This window comes from Hippoglossus stenolepis, chromosome 11 (genome assembly GCF_022539355.2).
Source record: "Hippoglossus stenolepis isolate QCI-W04-F060 chromosome 11, HSTE1.2, whole genome shotgun sequence".
Classification (NCBI taxonomy): Eukaryota; Metazoa; Chordata; class Actinopteri; order Pleuronectiformes; family Pleuronectidae; genus Hippoglossus; species Hippoglossus stenolepis.
Window position 1 is genome coordinate 7,853,727 of NC_061493.1, and position 12,109 is coordinate 7,865,835.

The 12,109-nt window shown below is 42.6% G+C and overlaps 1 protein-coding gene across 1 annotated transcript; it reads left to right on the forward strand.

Moving 5' to 3' along the window:
- Positions 1-9,536: 9,536 nt before the first annotated feature.
- On the forward strand, positions 9,537-11,996 carry LOC118118336 (myocilin). The gene is made up of 3 exons (XM_035171476.1): positions 9,537-10,173; positions 10,635-10,739; positions 10,864-11,996. Exons 1-3 carry the CDS (start codon positions 9,690-9,692, stop codon positions 11,664-11,666), a joined length of 1,392 nt encoding a protein of 463 aa, XP_035027367.1. The 5' UTR covers positions 9,537-9,689; the 3' UTR covers positions 11,667-11,996.
- The last annotated feature ends 113 nt before the right edge of the window (positions 11,997-12,109 follow it).

Consider the following 12,109-nt stretch of genomic DNA (forward strand, 5'->3'; position numbering starts at 1 on the left):
AAGCCGAGAATGACACTAAAGTCTTGGTCCTTGCAGGCCGAGGCTGGTAGAAGCTTTCATGCGGAAAGGACGCTGTCATTCTGTTTTAATCTCTCGGTAGGACAACATCTGTACCACGTAGTAACAAGTTTCTCTCCTCCACTGGATGACATTTATATAACATTCATATCATGATATATTATGAGGACAGATCTAATTTACTTCTCCTCAGTTCTTTTGCAGGGAGGCTGAAAAGAAATCTGATATGCAACACAGGGGGACATAAAAGCCAGGGCTCCTTGCACCCTCCTCCTCTTGCTTAAGACAGTCAAATCTTATTGATTTAGTCGGTATTTGCCCTTTTCCTTATGACCAGGCCTTCAAGGATACACCACATATTGTAGTGAGCTCACACGTCACTAGGTGGCAGTAACGACATGGACACTGCAGCCGTGTGTTTGGGTCAAGTAGATATTTCCTGGTTGGGGACAGATTTTAGAACAAATATTACACCAGCATTGTTTTAATATGAAATAATCAAAAGTTTTAGGTGATAGAAGTACAATTATATCAGGGGGAAAGTTTATTTAATTTAAAATAAATAAATGTGTGGAAAGGAAGGCTACATGTTGAAATCTAAATCTTGCTTTGTCATGGTGGTCTTGACATTTCCTCTGTAACTAAATCTGTTGTTATGATTCTATGAGGAGTAATGCTGACGTAAAAACTGTGTGACTGCCACTCTGCAAGTGAGGGTATCCAATAGCATCAACATCAATGCAACACACTCGTCCCCCTTTCATCTTCTGCCAAAGATCCAAAAAAGATCCGGTTTCCTGAGGTATCTGGGGCAGCAGGAGAGTTGGTCTCCAGGTCAGTGTTTAAGGTTGAAGAACACATGGGCGGGCCTGTTTTTAGACCAGGAACTGGCGAGTCACTTCACCACTGACCTGTCCACTTACAGGAGAAACACCATGAAAACAAGGCCTGAACTTGACAAGGTCCCTGGGTCATTTCAGGGATTATATTTACTAATGTGTCAGCGCTGCGAGCGAGATATTTTCAAGGTGCATGGGCTAACTCATCTTGGGGTCTCCTACCTGAGCATATCTGAATTTCAAGCAGTCAGATTTGGTAAAAAAAGAACAACATGTTGTGTGTAAAGAATAAGTCTGGGAAAGTTTAGTTTAGTAAATGACTAATATACTGTGCTATAATTAGAAGACACTAGAAGTTCTTATTTATACATAAATATTATACAAATGTTCATAGTATAATCTATGGTCCTGTATAGTCAAATTCAGATAATAAACACAAACACTATTGGAAGATATATTATATATATATATATATATATAGTTAATTCAACTAGAAAAATGAAAAATGTACTCTGCCTTTAATATTTTAACTGTAAATAAATTATTTTAGTTTAGTTTTTTCTTTGTTGTTTCTATTATTCTATCTACCTTGGCTTAGGTAGAGATGTTTGATCAGGAGGATTAATGATAAAGGCTAAAGATAAATGTGAGTCCTGTTTAAATGAAATACAGGACACTGTGCTGTTGTGTATATATATATATGAGTTTGCATTTCTTTGTCATTGTAAGTGTATTTTGAATAAGAGGCAGATGGTGCAGTGCTGGTGGAGAACAGATTATTGGCTTCAGGTCAAAGGGAGACCGGGGAGAGTCGTCATCAACATGCTTGTCTCCATGCGCCCCTCCATCATCCCGATGAATCATCCATTACCCATGCTCCCTTGCAGCACTGTGATTGGTGCAGGATGGTGCTACGTGCTCACCATGAGCTCACACAACATCAATACTGCGTCCAGGTTGAGTGGTATACCAGAACTCACTGTTTTCTTTCCTGCATACCACAACAAGTCGCTGAACTGCAGATGCCTCTGCTGAATTTGATACAGCTTCAGATGTTAATCTGTCTCCAGGGAAGGAGCTCAGTTGACCTTATTGTCCTTTCCTTTCTCTCTAAACAAGATTACAAGGCCACTGAGACGAGCCGGGGAGAAATGAGCTCCTGCCATTTAAAGATGAAAACAGATCAGTGACATTTTCAAGGTTGTACACGCTATTCAGGGCTCCAGTGTTTGAGATGAAAAATAAAATGAATTGATGCATATTTCTCCCTCAGAAATTGTATTATACTGCAAGGTCAATTCCTTTGTTTTGTTGTTGTAGAAGTCCTTTCATGTGCGTTTTTGGTCTGTCAGTGGACTGTGGTACCTCCACTCCTGCTCTGTGGAGGTTAGTGATGATGTCACTGACTCTGGGTTTCTTTGGCTTTTTCTTCACAGCTCTCACAAGTTCCCTGTCATCAACTGAGCCTGTTTTCCTCGACCTGCTCAGTTTCCTCAGTAGCCCACAGTTTCTTACTTCTTTTAGGACATTCCAAAGTGTTGCGTTATGGCTCTGGTAACTTGTTGACATCTACAAGTAAATACCAGGAAAAGAAGCTGTCTTATATTCATATTTTAATTCTTAACCCATATGTCAACAGGGATTGTCCTAACTGTTCCAATAGAATTTGAGGGGGCCATGATTTGATGGCGTAGTTGTTAAATCTTTGCCTGGTTTGGCCCACAGTGAAAAGGCCCTGTTGTTAAATTGTCATAAATGGAAGGAAAACCGAGGCCCCATTACCTAACATGCATACTTCACAACACGCACTCTAAGAGGTTCGGAGATTTGTTACGATCTATACTCTCTCTTGATGTGGTTAAAAACAATATTACCAAGAAAGAACATAATGGGTCTCTATCATTATCGCTATTTATTATTCTACATTTATCGTAACAAGTGGCAGCTGTTTGACCACCGTAGTTTGCTAATGGCAACCTAATGAGTTGAAGCCGGTGTTGCATCACTTCTTTCAGGGCCTATTCGTTGATCTCTGGATGTCAATAGAAAGTGTGTGTGTACAGTTTAGGTGTTTGAGAGTTGGCAGCACCTCAATCCGAGTTTTGAGAAATATCTCAGACAAGGGAGGTCCACTCTGTGGTGGGGGACACTTACTGGACTTATAATGGGCGAGCTCAACAACCTATGACCCTATACAACCTATGACCCTAATCACACATCAATGCATCAAACCTTTAGCAAAACCACAAAAAGCAGAAACACAACATGCTATTCATATCAACTGATTACATATAGCATCAAGTGGGGTTGAGAGAGGCTTGGTAATAAGGCTGCATAGGGATGGATCCCAGAGATGGATCAAGTCAGAATTTGGGGGGAGAATGCAATCAAGTTTTATGTAGATAATAACAAAGAGAATATTTACAATGGACAAAAAGAAAAATGCTAAAATAGTCATAATGAATTCAAAAATACAGTTCCCAGAAATCCTCCAGGAGTCAACCCCAAGTGCCTCGATCTTCTTCTTCATCCTGTAGTTTTGAAACGCAATATTCATGACGTGACAACTTACTATCATGGATGATGATTATGTGCGTTCTTAGAAAAATTTATAATAAAACAAATGAATGAAAATGTATTAAATAATTTTAGACCATGGTCACCAGGAGAGGTGTAGAGATTTGGGATCACATTAGGCAGGGCCTCAACAACACACACATACACACGCACACACCATGAACAACAAATAGCAGTTTCTCAGGTATGAAAAGAGGAATTTACTGAGACTGTTAAATGTACATATTAGAGGCGCTGGAATCGCACAACCCATACTTAAAAACATAAAAACAATGTGCCTGCAGGGTGATGCTCCGAGAGGACGCGTTGTGTTTAGATGACATAATGTCAGAACAGTCTGAGACATGGACAGGGGCGTTGCGACAGGGTATCAGCAATCACCTGGGGCCCCCCGAGCTGAGAGGGCCCCCCCTTGTGAATGGCTGATTATGTTAAATCCACCTTAAATTCTATGATCAGCTATGTACAGGAGACTGCAACGACACCATTGTTGCAAACCCCTTAATCTCTAGAAACTGATTCTGAAGATATCTGAACTAGGTACATAGCTGCTATAATGTCAGTGGATTGTGTTCAACCAACTGTTTTCCCCTGTTTACAGTCTTATGCTAAGCTTAGCTATAGGCTAGCAGTCTGAAAACATTTCAGTCAGACAACTCACGGTTGAAATGTTTATTGCAGCAGAACATATTAATGTTTAGCATCTGGAGTCCGACTTCATCACAAATATTTATAACCCCCTATAACCCCCTAGCGAGCAAAGGAGATGGGACATTTTTGTAGCTTAAATAGACAAGTAGCCCAATTGGGAGGGTGTGTATTAGAGAGAATTATGGAGAATGAGACATATCACATGATTGGCGTGGCGCAGCTCGAGTTGGTCGCCTGAACTAGCTCACAAGCTTCGCTCCATATACTGTATGAGTATAGTGCACTTTCAGCAAGAAAGTGAAAAAGCATATTTCTCAAAAGGTATAATATATATATATATATAAATGCTCAGCATTTTCAAAACATTTTCATCCACAACTTTTCCCCTTGCTTGTTTCTGTTTCAGACTTGTCCCTCTCTGTAATGATTCCATGTTATAGGACCTTTATGTCACTTCCTTTGAGGCTGAGGACTTGTCGGAAATACGTACAGTACCAGACACAGACTGTTAAGTATGTTGTGTCAGTGTGTCTTTCAGACCTGATCTCTGTGTTTGTAAATGTTTGTGTTTTTCCCAAAGGGACACTGTGGAGCCGTGTCAGTCTGTTTGTATCAGTAATGAGAACCTCTGGTGTTTAACACCTGTACTGACCTGTTGAATACCTAACAACACCTACGGCCCTGCTTCAAGGCTGAGGTTTTGTGTGTGTGTGTCTGTGTGGGCGTGTTATCCTGTGATTATAGCCTCACTGTCTCAGCAGACATTTTTAATGCTTTACTCAAAAACAATCTGGGCTAATCCACTCTGGGCCCATTCAATAATCACTATAATCAACTATGGAACTATCTTCCTCCTAATTCCAAAAATGTCCATCTGTCCGTCTGTCTGTATGTCTGTCTGTCTGTCTGTCTGTCTGTCTGTCTGTCTGTGTGTCTGTCTGTCTGTCTGTCTGTCTGTCTGTCTGTCTGTCTGTCTGTCTGTCTGTCTGTATGTATGTATGTATGTCTGTCTGACTGTCCGTCTGTCTGTCTGTCTGTATGCAGAATGCATATCTTGCGACCCATTCATCTAATTGGTTTCACACTTAATATGTCTATTGTAAACTGGCCAAGGAGGTGCAGTGTTGAGTTTAGTTCAATTTGGAAATGCAATGTGTTCAATATTATACAACATTTAATAAACAAAGCTTTTATTTTATAAAGTTGTGAACTTAGGTCTGAAGATTGTGTTGGTTGCTAAACAGACCTCTGAAATTGACTTTAAAATCCTCATTGCAGATAAACCAGGTAGGATGAACACAAAGTTGTCTAACTTCACTCTGCACCAGACTGTTTAAAAAAAAGCTACACACACAACGTCCAGCACACAAACAATAGAAGTGACAGTATATTGTAGAACTGTTTGAGGAGGACTCACTAATGAGAAGGAATAATTCTGAAGTAGCTCTGGAGCATTAGCACAGGACAAACATAAAGCCCATTGCAAAACAGGCAGGTTTAGAATGGCCACTGTACTAGTATTAATAAATGCTTAATATCTGCTAAATACAGCTCCTCTCTGTGAATGAATTGCAGTGACTCATCTGAGCGTCAGCATCTTACATCACAACCAGTACAAAGAGTCCAGGCTGACTCTGTGTCTCTGAGCGAATACGCAGAGACCTTCCGAGAAAACAGTTCAGGGTCATGATCTGCACTTTCAGTCTGAGCACTGAGGCTTCGTGTTAAAATGTCACCTCTATGCTGTGGCTGTGTTAAAGCGCTTGATGCTCAGTTGCTGCTCTGGTGACTGTTTGCTTTATGTCGGCATTACATTGTAAATCAAAAAGCCAGCCTGGCACCCATGTTGTACAACACGTCACATTTGTAAATACACGTATGGTGAGCCAATACATGTTTCTGTGGAGTAGTTGCCTTTCCTCACCTGTGGAAAATAATGTTGTAGCTGCGTGAATGACCCAGTGTGGGAGAACTGGCATGCCATTTAGTTGCACCCCCCCATTCTTCTCAATAACAAAAATGTATGGTGGCTGCTGTGTAAACAACTGGTGTTGAGGGTTTCATATGTCCCATGTGTCTGCCCTGATTCAGCAATCACACTGTGTCGCTCATCTGTTTTGTTTTACTCTGTGTACACAATATCCCCGGGAGCCCCCTCCTCTCTATCCTGTTGCGTAATATTATGTAATTCACATTCAAACAAATGCGGCAGAATATGTTCCCTCTGAATTCCACTGTGGAATTCATTTAGTGCCAAGAATTCTGGGACTGTGAGGGTATTTAAAATAACTGCCAGAGGAACTATGATGTCTTCTATTTTTCTACCCTTTCCCCATTTAATCATATTACTTTGTTATTATTATTATATGTTATCAACCCACAGGTAAAACTGTTATTTTTCTGTATAACTAAATGCATACCTGCTATTACAGTTCCATTCATAACCATTCAAATTAATTGTCATTTTTACACTTACAGTTTTTGTATGGAATAAGTAAATAAGTTGTGCGTAAATGAATGAACTTTACAGGATCTGGTAGCCTTTGTTTGTTTATAACCTTTGACAATGCCACACGAGCTGTATCTCCATGTTTTCAGATTCTGTGCTAAGCTAAGCTAATCAACTGGCTGCAGACTTACAGACAAATATGACAGTGGTATCGATCCTCTCACCTGGATCTCCTCCTGAGAGCTATTGTGCAATTTGCCGAAATGTTCCTTTGACAAAGTGGTTTCCACATTGGGGATTAGGACGGTGAAAGTTTCTCTAGATGAATCCAAAGGGTCATAATACTCAACTGCTGTTTTTCTAATTCCTCTTAGATTTTTCCCCTTTTTTTTCCAAATAAAACCGTGAATACTTTCACTCTACGGACTTACTGTGTTTTATTCCAGGTTTCCACTCATTATGTCCACTCTGCAACTACTGTTTTGGTTCAGTCTCACAGCTCTCTGAGCTTTGTTTTCTACCACACCAGGCAGCTAAAGAAACTTCTAAAAATGTCAGTAAATGCTAGCGTCACACAGCAGAGAGATCTGGTTAGCATGCAACTAGCTGGTGGAGTAACTAAAGAGACACAGACCCGCAGGAGTTGGTAGAGACCAAAAACAACAACAACATTGGACTTACATTCATCAGGTATCCAGAGATATGACTCTGAATACATGATTACATTGCTCCATAAGGGTTCATGGCTTAAATAAGCAGCAGCAACTTTTAATTGACTCATTAAAGTAATCACATTGCCTCAATGAAGAGTTTGAAACAGAATACTTTTAGGCTTTGAGGAAAAAGCTAAAGGAATGACAGAAACTGCTGATCAGAGTGAGACCACTGTCCATTACTGTAAGAATCATCAAATAAAAGAACGCTCTTAGATGTACATGTTGAGCATTTCAGCAGACAAACATCAAGGTGCTGGTTCCCAGTATAGCGATTGATGTGAGAGCTATTGCCAATGGAAAAGTCTACGCGCACACGTTGTGATCTTCTGTTCTCTCAGGGGCCGACAGAGGAGCCGGGACCTTTTACAGGTTGCCTGAGTCATTATGTTACATAAGGAAAAACACACCTCAGTGGGAAAAACATTGTGGAATACGGGTGACTTTCCATAGAGCCGTAAAACAGACAGGTTAACTAGGCAGCAGACGGATCTTGTGGAACCCAACACAGATGTGCTCTGCAAGTTGCTTTAGGGTGCACTGCCGTTGGTATTTTTATGAAATATTTTTGTAACAGCCACGCTGGACGACCTCAGCATAGTGATTATGAAAATTGACAAATGGTAAGAAAGGACAGTGGAAGAAGTGTGGAGGTCCTGAGACAGGACGTGTTACCAGCTCATAACAATGAGTAATGATTGTTTTTACCTCAATAATGTTTTGTGAAATATTGGATATTTCCTCTATGTTCATCAAGAAACAGACCAAGTCCCAGTCGTATCACATGGAGCCCACCTGTCTCCATGTCTCAGTGTAAAGACTCTAACGGATGTTTATCATCATAAAAATAACTATTTTCCATTGTCATGCGCCCAGTCAAAGACAAATGCATGGAATACAAATAGTCAACACATACACATACAGAGTTACCAGAGGAGGAAACTTACTGAATCCTACTGACAATAACACCACCATGAGGTTAATTAAGGTTTGTTTTTACTGATATTTCTTAACAATGATCGCATCAATCCTCAAATTTGGTACAGATATTCATGGTGCCTGTAAAATCAATCTTAAGGACTTTGGTGAGCACCTCACTTCACCTCCACCAACACCTTTCCAGAACAATTTTGCGATTCATCCACATGCATACAGTGCATCTATGTGCAGCACTTTCACTATCAATCACACACTCTGCACAGCAGTCAGGGGCAATTTAGGGTTCGGTGTCTGGACAGAATGGGGGAGACTGGGATCAAACCACCAACAGTCTGGTTAGTGGACGAACTGCTCTACCTCCCGCGCCACAGCCGCCCATCAGCCAATATCTAATTGAACAAAATTTCCCTTGATGTGTGACCATCAGGTTCAAGATTGTGATTGTAAGAATGCAAGACGCTATGAAATTAGGCAGATGTTTTGTGTCCTTCTCAGGATGAATTTCAATAACATTTTATTTAAACATGCTATCATGTCAAGTTAAGATAGTGTGCATGGCAAACATTATTTGTTATTTCAACACCTCAAAGCTCCACAATGCCAGAGCAAAGACTGACTGAGTCACTAGTCATGCTGATTTATTGGCATGTAGGCTAGAGTTTGAGGAAATGATGAGGTTCTTTGTAAGAAAGGATGAGCAACAACATCATAATCTTCTCCATTTCCTCAGGTAGCCAGCCGGTGCCAGACATCCTGTACTGCTGTGAAAGAGGAAGAAAAGTGCCAATGTGCCCTGGGGCTTGCAAATGCTGGCTTCAGATTCAGGAATTCTGAAACACTTGCCCTCCATAGCACAAATTTCTCCTCGTCACAAAATGGCTCCTGTCAGTCGCGCGGTGGTTTAACTGCAAAAATATCATTCACAGAGGAAGTCAACTTGCAGCACCTCAGGCGACAGCCATAAAGAGATGCTGTCCAGTCAAAACAACCTGCGGAGACACACCGACGGCTCAGACTATAGGGGAAAAACAAACAAACATCGGCATGTCTATTTTTTCTCTGATGCTGTGTGATTTTCTCAATGTTTGTCACTTTCAGCACACCTCACCCAACCAGTGGCAAAAAGAAGAAACACGTGGACCTCTACACACACTCACACACACACACACACACACACACACACACACACACACACACACACACACACGCACACGCACACGCACACACACACACACACACGCACACACACACACACACTACACACCCCTTGGCTATTTCATTCCCTGCCACACTCCTCGTCCCCTCCCACTCTCTGACTGTAAACTGTATAAATATCCTTCTCTGAGCATTGCTGGGATTCAGACACTGACCTGCACTGACCAGTGACACTCGGGTAGAAAGAGACAAGCTCAAGAAAAAAGGATCTATATCCTCTGAAGGAAGGTAAACAACTGCAGGCACTCCTTAACCTGAAGATCATCGCCTGTGTCTGCCTCCTTCAAAATGTGGCTCCAAGTCTCTCTCCTGTGTCTGTCCTGCTTGATCCTGTCAAGCCAGAGCCAGGCCACAGACCGAGCCTCCCTTCGCCGCTCCAATGACTCTGCTGGACGCTGCCACTACACCTTCACTGTGGCGAGCCCAGAGGAGTCCAGCTGCCCTGGAGGCAGCGTGAAACCAGAGATGGATGGAGTCATGTCGCGGGTCATCTTGCTGGAGGCTTTGGTCAGCCAGCTCCTGGCAGGAGCAGACAGAGGCGCGAGGACGAGGGTCAAGTCTAACATGGAAGAGGGTCTCCAGGAAGCTTATGCCCAGGTCACCAGGGAAAGAAACCAGCTGCAGCAGGACAAGGAGCGTCTGAACAAGCAGCTCCAGGAGCTGCAGAGGAGGGTGGGCGAGCTGAGCCAGGAGGCAGAGAGCCTCAGGCAGAAGCCCTGCCAGCAGACACACACCTCAGGGGGGGCTCAGCATGACAGCAGACCTGCCAGTGGTATGTACATCCCCAAGCAAAGAGCAACTCCACATAAATCAAACACAAATTTCCTTTCACTCCCCATATTTTCTGTATATTTTGCTGGTGACTGCTTCTGTTTCCCATGTTTGTGGTTGACCTGGGCTATGAAAAGTCTCCCAGGGCATCAGGTCAGGTTGCAGTTAAAGTCACCCCAGGTTGAGTAAGGGGATAGGAATTTACAACACAGACTCTTTTATGGCTTGGTCCCCCATGCTTTTCTGTTTACTTGGCATGATCATTTTCAGGAGAGCCATAGCAGGGTTAAAAGTTGAACCAAATATACACTGACACTTTGATGTTATCTGTGTTGGGGCTAACTCTGGTTTATCTGTAGCTGACCAATACCCAACTTTTCAGCCATATTCTTCTCAAAAGCCCTCCCACATTTGGACTTTTGTAATTTAATGGTTTTTTTTATACATCTCTCTCTTCATCAGACCCTGCGTATGACTTTAAGAATGGGGTGTACCAGGAGATGAAGGCTGAGGTGACAAAGGTTCCAGCGTCCCATCTTAATCCTGATGCAAATCAAACCATCACAGGTAGTAGCTGCTCCAATTTTCCTAATATTTGGCAGGGCTTTGATGAAATGTAATTTCTTTGTAAATATTTCTGTGAATATGTATAAAAATACCACGATGTTTCACTCTCTTTTTTCCTGCATAGACTGTGGAGAGCTGCTGTCAGTGGGAGATCCTGTGCTGCACAGGAAGGCTGACAGTATCACAGGCAAATACGGGGTGTGGCTGCAGGACCCCGAGCCTCAGGGCCCTCATTACACCAACAAGACTGTGTGGCGCATTGACACAGTGGGCAAAGATGTCCGTCAGATCTTTGCATTCGAAGACATGGATCAATTCTCCCGAGGCTTCCCCATGAAGGTCTTGGTCCTGCCGGAGCCTGTGGAGAGCACAGGGGCGACCATCTACCGCGGCTCCCTCTACTACCAGCGCAAACGAAGCCGTACCCTGATCCGCTACGACCTGACCTCTGAGAGCCTGGCGTCACGTCTGGAGCTACCTCACGCTGGCTTCCACGGCCAGTACCCTTACTCCTGGGGAGGCTACACAGACATTGACCTTGCGGTGGACGAACAAGGCTTGTGGGCCATCTACAGCACGAGCAAGGCAAAAGGCGCCATTGTGATTGCCCAGCTGGACCCAGAGAGCCTGGCCGTGAAGAAGAGCTGGGAGACCAACATCAGGAAGAACACAGTGGCCAACGCCTTCATGGTGTGTGGACGTCTGTACACGGTGGCCAGCTACACTGCACCCAACACCACCATCAACTACGTGTTTGACACAGCCACCGGCACGCAGCGGGCAGTCGCTGTGCCGTTCAAGAACAAGTACCGTTACACCAGCATGCTGGACTATAACCACGCCCAGAGGAAGCTGTACGCATGGGACAACTTCCACATGGTCACCTATGACATCAGAGTGGGCAGAGCCAATCAGGGCAGCAGCTAGAGGAAACAGACAGAGAAACTGCTGCTGTTTACTGGACTGTTCTGGTGCAAGTGAATGTGATAAAACATATACTCATTTACATTTTATTGAGGTTATTGTAAAGATTGTCATCCATGTGTTTTTACATCATTAAAATCTATTTTGTCTATTCGTACTGTAAATAAGATGTATAATGACAACGTAGAGAAATATTCATGGAGCAGTGACAGAACTGATGATCTCAGTTATTATTAAGAACAGAAATGATGGTTTAAAAAGTGAAATATTTTTGTTGTCTGCTAATAAATGTTCATGTTATTTAAGTTCTCAATAAAAACTAAGAGAATAATTCTGGCTTGTGTCATCTTTTTTTTTTTTCAATTTGACAAACTATCAACAGAAGCTTTATGCTACTCCCTGAACAATAGTGTTTATAGAGTGAAGATAGTCCACAAGTGAACCTA